The 12,839-nt window shown below is 48.0% G+C and overlaps 1 protein-coding gene across 2 annotated transcripts; it reads left to right on the top strand.

Annotated features, from left to right (window-relative positions):
* The first annotated feature begins 2,598 nt into the window (after positions 1-2,598).
* On the top strand, positions 2,599-9,854 carry LOC125954242 (gamma-tubulin complex component 6). 2 transcript variants are annotated; one of them, XM_049684376.1, is made up of 5 exons: positions 2,599-2,760; positions 4,431-5,052; positions 5,116-5,704; positions 5,773-6,488; positions 6,552-9,854. In XM_049684376.1, exons 2-5 carry the CDS (start codon positions 4,639-4,641, stop codon positions 9,486-9,488), a joined length of 4,656 nt encoding a protein of 1,551 aa, XP_049540333.1. In that variant the 5' UTR covers positions 2,599-2,760; positions 4,431-4,638; the 3' UTR covers positions 9,489-9,854. The 2 variants fall into 2 exon arrangements, with proteins under 2 accessions (XP_049540333.1, XP_049540334.1); XM_049684377.1 differs by lacking the exon at positions 2,599-2,760 and having other exon boundaries at positions 4,377-5,052.
* Positions 9,855-12,839: the final 2,985 nt, after the last annotated feature.

Here is a 12,839-nt window from a genome sequence, read left to right as displayed (position 1 = left end):
TAAATTAAGAGAATAGGTCAAGTTGTTGACCTTATATTTACCAAAGCCCTTGGTGTAAAGAAGCGCTCTTCGATAACTTGCAATGATCGTTTCTCTTACGTCATAGTCATATTACTGCAATCCTTTTCTTTCACGCCTAACGTCAAACATACTCATGATAGATCAGCATAATTCCTGTTGAGTTGAATTATGATTCCAATGCCCGTTGTTAAAGCAATCGGATACCGACTTCACCTTGAGCTTCACAACCAGAGGTGAAGATGCACACAATCGTGCTCTGTCTAGAAAGGAACATGGGAATTCATACGACCGAGAGAGACAGAGCAAGAGAGTGGCCCGACTGATAGCATAATTTGATTAGTCGACGCGGAACGCGTGCCAGCAAATAGTCATTTGTCGATTTAGCATACTGCCGATGGGCACTGCGTAACACTGCTGCGGCAATAATACCCCTGCAGCAGGAGCCAAAAAGCCCGGGCAAAACCCAGCATTGCCGCAATCGGACTGCACATGTATACGACGCCATCGCAGTGCCGGGTACACTGCAGCGGCACCGGACCGGACACACGCCTGCTGCCATTGCGGGAAAACATGTTGGCGAAGACAACTGCAAAGCTCGTCCGCCCCGGTTCGTCCCGCCGGACGCGGATACCGAGCCGGAGCCGACGACAACGTGGAGTATCGACTCAGTAATATCGCGGCATACTGCTGCTGGAAGGAATACGGGGGCTAAACGGGTCCGTAGCAATAGTCATTGCAGTTCCCGGGTTCCTTGGATTTCTTGCCAGGTAATTGCTTTTTCGCTCTCTTCGCGATGTCCCCTCCGGATCCGACGCCGTGATCCCAGCAACAGCAGCAGCCTGTGCTGTCGCAGCGCTGGAAGAGTAGTCGTGGCAATGGACATGGACCGTCTCACACCGTGCTTCCGCTGAAGGCCGAACGGCGTTGCGGCAGTCCCGATCGTGTATAGGGCTTCTTGCAGGGAGTGAGCCGTGAGCTTTCGCTCAGTCAGAGAAATCCTCGTGAGAAATACGTCAAGTTGGCGTTGGACCGTAGCGAAGCGATGAAGCATTGGTCTATGGCCGCGCTGCTCTCGCGCCCTTACCAACGGCGGTTTGGGTGCACCGCAAAGGACAAGTAAAGAGAGCCCGAATCGGTCCTACACAGCAGTGCGTAGTGTACTATTTTTAGTGCCCTCCGGTGTGGGTTGCGGCACTTGCGGAATGCGAAGACGTTGGGGCAACATAAACAGCGATGAGAGTAATGTGGGAAAGAGTCCTCCAGAAGCAGCAGCAGCAGCAGTAGCAGGAACAGGAGCGTTACGACGCCTTGTTGGGCGCCATTGGGATCGGGCGTTTGTGCGCATTCGTCTGGGTGCGCTAACGGAAGTAGAAATAGAGCGAGAACGAGAGAGAGCGACCTCCGCTATGCTGTCGACGTCATGCGCATTTTCAATGCTCGGCCCCTCGCGACGCGCATTCGTGCCCAGGATACGGCAGTGGGCCCGGGGACTTGTTGATTGTCGTCGGGGGTACTCGCCTTCCAGAGCGAGCTTCAACGCTCCCACGCTGCAGCCCCCGGGACACGACGTGTGTCCATCTCCCATGTCCTAGAGGATGTTCCTTTTACGAGAGAGTCACTATACTTTAGTCCGGTTTGTGTGTGCGGGTTTGAATGGAAGTAGTAGGAAAAGTCGTTACACAAGCAACTCGATGGTGCGGATACTCTGGATATATCCCCGGTAATCATAGGACGCGCGAGAATGGATGTGCAGTGTGGTTCGCGCTGTTGTTGTTGTCGTCGTCGTCGATGGCCCAGCACATTTTACTGCATTGAACACCCGGATCCTAGGAACGAACGGGCGTTGCGACACTCATTGCGGGTATTAAAAATGTTGCCCAACCCATATTAAGAAGTCTTGGGCTTGGCTGCTGGCTGGCGGATAACGAATTTGGGAATTTGTGAAGATTCCTTCTTTTTGTCCGATTGCCAACGCGGATAAATATGATTTACCAATGAGTTGCGTCGTGAATTATGGAAGTTAATTTGATGAACGGGAAATCATTTTAGATTTCATGACCAGTATTCGTTATCTTAGTGTTCTCTATAAATGTGAATTTAATAAAATACTCCAGCCATTAATTACACTCAAGTATCGATTCCAATTTTAATACTAAACAGCATTAGTAAAAGATGCCGGTAAATTCTCTCTCCAATTAAATCTTATATAATTTTACAATCGAGCGTCCAGTAATTCACCCGCTTTTACACTCTTCTCCAAAGCTTTAAATACTAATTAGAGCAATACAAAACCACGTGTTCATCCGATCTGCGACCGTTGATTTTGAATTTCAAACTGCAGGAAAACTGCAAGAATGCTAGTCATCTCGACTGTCGAGCCCGTGCAGTATAAACGCGCACAATTCGCCCCATTTCGCCTCGTGGTAAATTTCGTTTTGATCGTTTTTTATTTCGTTCGTTGTATCGTTTATTTTGTTCGTTGTATCGTTTATATCGATTTAACGGCCGAATTTATCGTGTTATCATTTTCTTCTTCTTGATCTTCATCTTGTTCTTTTTTTTTCTGGTTAAGCCAAAAACAGGAAAATTTTCCGCGTTTTTCTTGAGTTTTCGTGAGTTTTCGTGAATTTTCGTGCGATCCAGAGTTCTTAGAGTGAAGTTTGCAACTCCCGCCGTCGTTCCCGTCGATAAAGAAGCTTGGAAAAAGCAGAAAACCGGAGCGTGAAGAAAAAACCAGAGGTATAGTCTTTTTTAATCTCCAGCTATAGTCTTTTGATTACCCTTTTCGGCCGGCTCCTCCAGAGTTGATTACCCTTTTGCTGAGATGACCACCCTTTTTGAGGGCCTTGCAATTTTGAGGTTATCCTCGACGAAGGTGACCTTGAATGATCAGCTGTTGGACGCCAAATCGGAGGACCAATCAGAAATCAGGATCAGAAAAGCCGATTCTTTTTCCGAACAGCTTAACTTTTTTGGGTTTTCCATGAATTTTCTTTAAAAAAAAGGCATATATTTTATTACTGAAACTAAAATAAACCTTTCCATAAAAATTTCATGGAAATACATTAATTTTTATTTATAATAATATAAATTTCCCTAAAAAGACCGGGCTGAAACCCCGAAAACGGATCCTAAATCCTTTTTCTGGCGTCGCTCCACCTCGATTTAGGTCTACCACGCCCTCTCTGTCCGTCCGGAAGGCCTAAGAAGACTTTACGGGCTGGGTCGTCGTCTGTCATTCTCAGCCGGGCGAGTTTCGACAGTGAGATCGTCATCGGCTTCTCCATCGAACTCTCCTCACATACGGGACCAAATATCCTTCTGAGAACTCTCCTCGGTTTCGTCCTCCTCGACAGATTTCTCGAGTTAAAGTAGGTTTCCGCAGGCTAAAGCAAGACCGGTTGCCGACCCTAAGTAGGTGAAGTTCTCGGTGACTGACAGAGAGTCTTAGACCAACTAACTCGTCAGCGTATGCTAAGATCTGGGTTGACTTGAAGAGGATGGTCCCGGAGGTCTCCACTTCAGAGTCGCGAATGGCCCTTCCCCAGACGCAGCCCCTTGTTGGTAGCGAAAGGGCTTGAGAGTTTTCCATTCTCCTTCACTTGACATGTAACGTTGGTCATGGTCATCCTCACTAGCCTGATCAGTTTCAACGGTATCTCAAAGGCTTTCATGGCATCGTACAATTTTACCCTGGCTATGCTATCGTAGGCAGCCTTGAAGTCGATGATGAGGTGATGCGTAAAATATTTTAGCTGAAACCAAGAATCTTCTTCCAACTGATCCTTGATTTGTTTCCTAAAGTCTTCTGCTGAAATGTTATGCTCGAATTGCTCCAATTCTTCTTTTGCTCCAATTGGGATTGCCAATCCTATGTTGGTGGGGGCCACGAGATCATCCAACGATTGGGGATCTTCCGGCCGTGGTGGATCCTCTTTATCCAGATTTCACGACGAAAGCGTCTGTGGCGGTACTGGAGAAGCGATCGAGGTATCAAGTTCTTCCTTTCGGCAGTCCTTTGGATTTGGATAAATCCGAGTTTTGCGATCTTGATTCGTATAGTTTACAGCCTTTGTGACTATTGCCTCATAGTACAATACAGTCGCAAACCGTTAAAACCTATCTATATCTATTTCAATGAAATAGAAACTCATTACACTAAATCTCGATCGAGACATTTACCTTTCCATCCATTTTCTTCAACGGGGACGTTGAGAATTTTGTAGCACTTTGATCGATTTGTGTAGCAAGTGTTCGATAGTGACGATTCGATAACTTTCGGCTTCGAAGTTTCGGTGCAACTAAAAGATCGGTGACCTTCCAAGAGCTCATTTAGAGGTCTGCCTTCGTGGCAATCCGTTTGATCATCGAACTGGCTTATTAATGGCAAATTTATCTTTCATTCGCAGCCTTTACTACCGCGCCCAAACCTCCCACCAAACTGGAGGGCAAAGCGCGCCCATGACGACCGCCTGCGGTTTGTCGCAGAACGGATTCTGTCGCTAGCTGTTGACCTGTTCCGCTTGTTCTTCTTCGAACAAAAAACGAACGGGTTTTTGAGCAATTTTCGTGCTTTTCCCGGTTTTCCGGCAAATTGCGCGTCGAGTCGATGCCGAGATGCACTCGGACAGCGTTTACCGGCTCGTGGACGAGCTGGTTAAAGCCATCAGCGAAGAGTGCAACGCATCGGTGGACGTGAAAGTGCTTAAAAAATGCCGCTCCCTAACATTTGGTGTGCTGCTCGGCAAACGAAAGCCTTCATCAAGGTCGTCTTCGTCCTGTATCGGATTGCGGACCGTCGACGATCCGGTGGATGCGCTGGAATGCCATTATTTCGAGCTTCTCATGACCGCCCGCTATCGCTATCAGGTGGAACGGAACAAGCGATTTGAGCATCTGCTAGATCAGATGAAACTCGATCGCAAAAAGCATTCCGGCCAGCAGCTGAACGAATCCGATCGTACGCTGTTACAGTTTTTGTTACTCTTAAAAAATCAGTCCCCCGATGATAGCCCCGCGGTCCGGATGCAGGTAAATTTGCGTCGACGTCTACGACCAATCGGAATCCGTAATTAATTTCTAATTATTTTACAGACATCATTTTTTTTTAACGGAAAAATGCCCGCCATAAAATATGGACCGTATCCGATCTTCAAATCTGCGGACTTCCGGCTCGACCACCGACTTATAGAGTCGTGTTACGATGAGAAATCGAACCCATACCTCTACCGTACAACTGCATCTTCCTGTAACGTCTTTACCGCGCACCTTGCCAACATGATCGCTGTCGAGGCCGAACGGGCCGGTCCCCTTCCAGTAGACTGCGGTTACTTTAGCGATAATCTAGCCGCAGCGGCACACTACGATGGACCCTTTCGTTATAATCTTCTGAAGAACGGGAGAAAATGGAAGAAACCGCCCGCACCAGCCTACTGCGAAGCACCGACGGATACATTCAATTGTCCGGAAGCCAAACAATCAAATCAAAAACTGATTTACGGAATGAACTGGGAGAATCTTGGTGAACGTTTCGTGCCACAAGAGAAATCATTCCTATCCGAGTGCCAAGGATCACTGTTCCGCTTGCTAGCGGTAGAAGCTTCCACAAAGTCGCCGAAAGAGCGGCTAGACATTAAGGTTGTTGGTCAAAGTAACTTTCTGCGTGACATCAAGTTCCTGTTAAGTAAGTATCGAACACGAAATGCATCATTTCCGCCTACTTTAACCGAAACTTTTCCGTCGCTCTTCCAGTGGGTATTAGTTCCAGTGTTTTTCATTTCGATGAATCCAACCGCTTCCTGGCCGTTCCCAATCTTACGCTCGAGGACGTACGGATCAGCTCGATGCAACCGCTGATTGATCGGGCATTAGAGATCGGTACCTGTTTCCGGCGGCTACAGATGATGACGCGCAAAAATCCGTACACGCTCGAGATGCTACTGGAGGGTTTCGTGTTCCGGGCGTTCTGTGAAAGTGTTGCCAACTTCCTCTGCTGCTACCGGGTGCTGGTAAACGCGTATGAGGGCCCTTCGGTGTTGCAGCTGCTTCACACACTAGCACCAGCAACCGATCAGCTACTGGCGATGGCTAAGCTATGCGGTATTCATCCGCAGCATGAAAGTGATCGTGACTTTCCTACCGGTTCCCGGCTACTCGATCATCTCTACCGGGAACTTCTGGAAGCTACACGTCCCTGCGTTAGTGCATTTCTGCTGAGTACGCTACGGCGCTGTAGCCTCGAGTATTTTGCCATCTTTCAGCGTTGGCTATTCGGTGGTCAGTTGCATGATCCTTCTGGTGAGCTGTTCGTGTACTTTGTCGATCACTATCGACCGAATACGAAACACTTCTTCGATAAGGCGTACCTAATCAGACGGCACAGTGTACCCGGGTTTCTGAGAGGTTTTGAGGAGGATGTCCTGCTGTGTGGAAAGTATGCGCAGCTACTGAAAGCTTTCCGGCCGCTGGTAAGCAAACAGAAATGGGTTAAGCAAACAGAAAGGTTCATTATCGATTTCTTTCCTTTCCAGCATCCTCTGTTTACGCTTCGTCAACCGGAGCTTACCGTCTGTCTATCGTTTGAAGCGGTCGATCAGCTCCGGGTGCGCTGGTTGCGATACGCGAACCAAGCGCGACAACTGTGTGGTCCCACCGTTTCGGTGCGTGAGTTGTATGAGGCCCAGGAACGTGCTCACGAGGAGCGTTGCAGGCAAGTGGAGGAAGGCTTTCGCCTGATTATGGACAAATGGCGCCAGGAGCAAACAGCCGAGGAGCAAGAGCTGGAACGCAAAAAGAAGAAACAATTCGACATTCTGCTAGGCCAGTTAACGGAAGCCAGGGAAAACAAGCTTGCCGCTAAGCGTCGTGAGCTACTACGGGAAGTCCAGGACGAGCACGATCGTATGGAGGTGGACAGTCGCCGGTTACTGGATGAAAATTATGAGCTTGTGCAGCGGGTTGAGAAGTACACTGAGCTCAACCGACTCGCCGATAAGCAGCTGGAGCGGTTGAAGCTAGCAGAGTTGAGCATCGTACCGGTAGTGACGGTATCGAGTGAACCGAACACGGAAGCGGATAGTGAGGCAGGGTTCCAGAGTTGCCGTGAAAGCTATGCCAGCGCCACGAGCCCTTCGGTATACGAGGATGCACAAAAGTCCCCAGTTTTCAGTATCAACAGCAGTAGCAGCACCAGCACCAGTATCAGCAGCAGCAGTGCTCGTGCACCGGAAAAGGATTTGGATGCTTCCGGTTCGAGCGTTTCCGAAGATCTACTCGAAGCCACCATCGTCGAGTGTCCCATTGTGCCGCAGATCGATAGCCTAGCAACGGAAACGGATCGTATTAACTGTAACCTTCCAACGGTAGTGGTTGCCATGGAAACGAGCGAAGGGGAACGAAACCGTCAGCGGGTACTCGGTTCTACGCTGGCGTCCTACCTAAAGGAGGATACGGCCAATGCAAACGTGCCACCACTGGTTAGCGGTGGTGGCCATGGTGGCGGAATGAGCAAACTAACCGAAGCGCAGCGCAACAAGTTAAAAATCTTGTCCCAAGAGTTTGAAATCGCTCCGACAACGACGACGACGGCGACTATGGATGTAAACTGCAATCGGCTCGAAGAGTCTCGACGGAATCGTGAGAAAATTCTTATCAGTGATTACACGACCCGGCCAGAAGGTGGTACGACTCCTCAACAACCAGCCATTCAGGAACTAACGGAACTGCAACGGAATCGTAGAAAGATCATGAATCAAGAATACAATCTAGTGCTGGGTGTTGATGAGCATGATGATGGACAGAAGCCCGTCCAGAAGGGAACGATGTACTTGACCCTAGATACCGACCGAGCTCGTAACCGGCGTCGTGTTATGGATTCAGAGTACGCGATGGGTGCAGGATTGGCGAGAGTTGAGCATTGCACCTTCGCCGATACACCGATGTCGGTCGATAGCGATACAATGGAGTCTTCGGTGAGTCCTTCCGTGTTTCCCGGACCAGGATCACAGCAGGAGCCACAGGATATCAATGCAAATCCGCTGATAGCATCCGCAGATGGATCACTCAAGCTAGATGTGGTCGCAGCAGCTGAAGCAGCCGAAAGGTTTGAATTTGGCCGCCGTTTTGGTATTCCCGATACCGCTACCCTGCAGCAGGAAACTCCGGCCAGTGCGCTAAAAGAACCAGAAACGGTGGATGGGTTCGATTTTGCCAAAGCATTAACACTAGAGCGCACCAAGAAAGCGAGTGTTCCAGCTGATGTCGAAGACGATGAAATCTATCGTGAGTTTGTGCAAGCCCTTCGCAAGCAGACCACCAATTTCTTCCGTCTAGCGATCCCTCCGGAACAGGGAGATGAGGATGCGGAGGAGAATGATCGCACGACCCATGATCCTGAGCTTAACAGTCTTGACCCACTGACCATCACGCGCTTCCTGCAGTATTCGCTCGTAATACCACTGCGCGCCCACATGGAGATCGTGAACAACGAGATACTAAAGATGTATCTGTACGATCTGGATCTGTTAAGCCACTTCGAGAGTTTGCGCAACTACTTCCTTCTGATGGATGGCGAATTCTCGGCTCACATCTGCGATAGCCTGTTTGGCCGGCTCGAAACAGTTCATTCACCCCATGAGCTGCTGAACTATCAAATACTTCACGCGATCCTCGATGGTGCACTGTACTGTAGCAATGCCGGCAGCGATCCTAATGCGGAGCGACTTTCATTCATTGTGCGCCAAATACCGGACCAGTTCGATCTCTACGATCCGAATGCAATCTGTATGCTGAACCTTAGCTACCGGGTCGAGTGGCCACTGAATCTCATCCTAACACCCGAAGCGATCGAACAATACACGAACGTGTTCCGGTATCTGGTGAAGGTACGGCGCATTAGCTATGCGCTCGAGAATGCGTTCGAACTGTTGAAGGATGCACGGAAACGCATCGGTAGAGCATTGCTGCAGTCACCACAGTACGCCCGGGTGCAACTGATACGCCACAAACTATCACAACTGGTGAACGCACTGAAAACCTACCTGAGCAGCATGCTCAGCGCTTCCTGGGAGACGTTCCGAGCGGATCTGCAGGACGCAACGGAAACAATGGAAGACCTGTACCGCAAACACCGGACGTACGTAAAGCGCATCATCTTCCTGTGTCTGCTGAACAAACGTAGCATCGAGCTGTACGACAATATCGAGAAGGTGTTCCGTGTTGTAATGCGGTTCTATTGTCATCTACGATCCAAGGATTGGCAGCTGCAGCCACCAGGCACTACTCAACAGGAGCGCTACGTACATCCACTGTACGGACAGATGCTTGTCGATGAGCTAAAGTTCGATAAGCTGGTCAAGGGTACGCTACAGATCGGCAACAAGCTCTACGATGAAGGTTATCTGAAGGAAATATTCGAATTTTTGCATCTCGTCAACACCAATGGATATTATGAGGGTAACGTGGGATAAATGGACGCCCTTCATATCAGCGAACTGTTATTTTAGCTAGCGGATTGTTTCGACATCTCTTTATATTGTTAACCGATCTGTTTCTGGTTTCGGGGAGCTGTTAATGTATCCTTCGTTTATCCGTTGTGTTGGAACTGTTTTTAATGTGTCGCCGTGCGGCATTCGGTTAACTTATTTAAAACTCTAACCAATTCCATTCAGTAGCTAGGTAGTTAAAGATCTACGTTTCTTCTGCTCGGCTTATACCGAGTGTGTAAATCAATCGTTTTATAAATTGTGTACATGTGTAAACGCTTAGCAATCAAATCTCATAGGCACATTTATACTACTCTAAATCATAAAACTGAAAAATAAATGATATGTCTAACCTAAACATGTATCGTTTCTTTGCTTTGGTTATCTAATTAGAGTTTTAAGTTTGAAGGTGATCGCTTCAACAGTTGTTCTTCATATATACATACATCTCCTTCGTTCAATGGCAATAGAATCGAAAAGCATCAATTCTAATCGAAGTTACATGGAGATTGAAAATCAAATGGACTTTAAATTTGTCACATTAGAATTAGAACGTTGTCTACTTTAAATAGCCGATGGTGTTAACGATAGCTGGCAATACCTAGCAAGACCATTACTAGCGCCAGCTACGAACGAAATATGATGCAAATTAACTGACCATAAAGGTAATCCATCCAAAACAGAATATGCAAAAACACATTACAATCTCATTTTTCGACACTAGAACGTTCGGCCTCACGTTTCCAGCACAGCGCAGGGGACTCGGTGCTGTTACCGGTGGAGGCACGCTTATATTGTTTCTAAGAATTTCTCTCAAAAAGGATATGCTGGCCTAGCACTTTGAACGAAGAAGCTATTAACTTTTTTTAAATAATTTTCTTTCATTTTAATATTATGCAACGCTAACGAATAATATTAAACATACTACACTTTATAACCATCGAGGGTTTATTACTGATTCATGTTCAAATGTGGAACGTATTACGTTGATTAGTATTACTAAGTATAGTAGTACTTTATTTTAACATGCAAATGAATGATGAGTGTTCCAAAATTTGATTCTTATCTAATCCTACTGAGTAAACAATTCGAAAAACCTAATGAAATCGACTTTGAAAAGATTAAATAAAAGGAAATTAGACGTTTCTCAGCTAATGCTTTATGGTGAGGCTAATGATTTGCCATTTTCAATTTATTTGTGATTTCAGTAACTTATTAGGAATAGGGCATGATTTAAATAATGGTTCTGCTTCACTACCATTGGAATGTTGCCTTCTTGAAACTGAACTTGTAGTAGAACTTTCTAACCATTTCCACTGAATGCAGAATGGAAAGTGATAATTAAGGCACGATGAGGCAATAATAATAAAGCATACCGCATAAAAGAATCTCCCCGTCTATCTCTCGACCATTTTACAGCTACACTAGACTCGTTTCTTTCTCGCACCTCTCACCCTCTTCCAAACACTTTCGCTCGAGATGTCGTCCCATGTTCTCCCAGGTTGATGTTCTTTACACACCAGGTCTCCGAGGTCTGTAATATCTCGTCCCAGCAAACGGAGGAAAAAAGCAACGCAAGCATCGATCGTAAAAGCTTCCCTCTGGAGGTGGTTACGCCATCAGAAAGTTAACGGTTTTTCGATCGATCGGTGATAAGCCCCCCGAGGGGGATGCCCACAGGAGAGTCAAACCTGTAGTCCGGTCCCATGTGCGCGCGCGCCCATGCCTATGACCTAACGGTTTTCGACCATTTAGACCTCTCTCTCTCTCTTTCCTCCCTTCCTCCCAGCGCGGTTCCACGTGATGCGTTTCACTTTCTTCCGAGCGCGTCGACGCGTCCATCCGTTCGTTCGTTCGTTCGTTTCCATTTTATTCTCGCGATGACCGTGAACCAATGCTAGAGACCGTGGCATAGCGTGGCATGGCGTGGCGTGGCGTAGCGTGGCTTTCCTTTCCAAGAGCGCTTCTCCGCCAGCAAAGACCGGGAGTAGGTGCCGGTCGTCGGTGGTGGTTGCATTCCCTTTCGTTCATTGTCCCCCTTCTCGTGGCTCGTGGCGTTGGGGGGAAGCTTCACTTTCGTGAAGATTGCGCCACCGAGCAGCAGCAGCAGCAACAGCTAGATCGGCGTCTCAGTCTCGTCCGACAGGTTTGTCTGTCATGGCCCTTTGGAAAGGGGGGAAGGGAGGGATATCCAAATTATCGGTCCCACCAGTCGGACAGTACCGTTACGACGACGGTGTACCATCGTACCGGAACGCATCAGCCTCTGAGGTTGGGGTTGGGAAGGTGATCGTTTTGTTTTGATTTCCATTTCTCTGCCTGATCCGCCGCATCGTTGGTGCAGGCGATCAAGGGCCCAAGAGTCGATGATCCGTGACGCACCATGACCCAGGGGGGATACCTTCACCTTCTCCACGGGCTCCAGTGACGTTGACGAGCAGATGGACGGGAGGAGGGTACGGGACCTTCAACTTTATCCGAGAACTCACCTTCTCGTCGGAATGGAAGAGGATGCTTTAGCAGCAGAGAAGTGCTGTCCATCAGTCATGTCCGTTGTCTCCTTTTTTTCCTGAGGATGATTTGAAGATATTCCCCATGCGATAGGGTTTATTGTCATTCATTAGCATGACCGGTGTGTCTGCAGTAAGGTGATCTTCGGGAGAAGTTCTGTAAGTCCTGTCAATTACTCATGCAACGAAGTATTACTGCCTTTCTGTAACAATATCTGAGTACTAGGAGTTGTAAACAACATGGAATTCCCCAGTAGCTCCTCAATGCAGAGACTTATCAAAGCCACAAGTTACCAGAAGGCACTTCCTATAACAACATTTCCCATGCCACAGAGATCAGTCACTAAGGAACCAAGCTACAGCGACCACTTCTTCGATAAGCCCAGACCATAGACTAACATCACGTTCAAGCCATGTTCTCGCCATAAGTTCTCGCTCCCTTTCCCTCTATCAAACCTCTAGCGTCCGTGGTGTTGTTGGCCCAGCATCGCTCGCGATGATTGTTTTTTATTTTAAGCACAACCTCCCTCGCCTTCATCCCTTCTCGAATCAACTACCATTATCTGCGTTCCGGTTTTTAAATGGCGTAGTTTTTGGCCAACTTCCGCCACCGCGCGTCGGTCAGTGTCGGTTGTCGGAAATCGGGTTCCCTCCCTATCGCAGTCACAGTTCAGGCTGTTCAGAAGGTCATGATTCACACGTCTGTTGTTCCGCTGTGTGTTGTGCGCTGAGAACGGACATTGTTGTGTTTTGTGTGTTGTTGAATTGGCGTAAAATTGCGCTGCAACACGCTGGGCATACTACACCCCCTTCCCGATCCCGGCGG

Source organism: Anopheles darlingi, chromosome 3, assembly GCF_943734745.1.
Source record: "Anopheles darlingi chromosome 3, idAnoDarlMG_H_01, whole genome shotgun sequence".
Classification (NCBI taxonomy): domain Eukaryota; kingdom Metazoa; phylum Arthropoda; class Insecta; order Diptera; family Culicidae; genus Anopheles; species Anopheles darlingi.
The sequence above is the reverse complement of the archived record's forward strand: the minus strand, read 5'-3'. Positions and strand labels throughout refer to the sequence as shown.

Excerpts from the sequence above, each read along its gene's own strand:
- LOC125954242 (XM_049684376.1), top strand. The coding sequence starts at position 4,639 with ATGCACTCGGACAGCGTTTACCGGCTCGTGGACGAGCTGGTTAAAGCC. Across the intron at positions 5,053-5,115 it reads GCCCCGCGGTCCGGATGCAG|ACATCATTTTTTTTTAACGG; the intron begins GTAAATTTGCGT and ends ATTATTTTACAG. Across the intron at positions 5,705-5,772 it reads TGACATCAAGTTCCTGTTAA|TGGGTATTAGTTCCAGTGTT; the intron begins GTAAGTATCGAA and ends TCGCTCTTCCAG.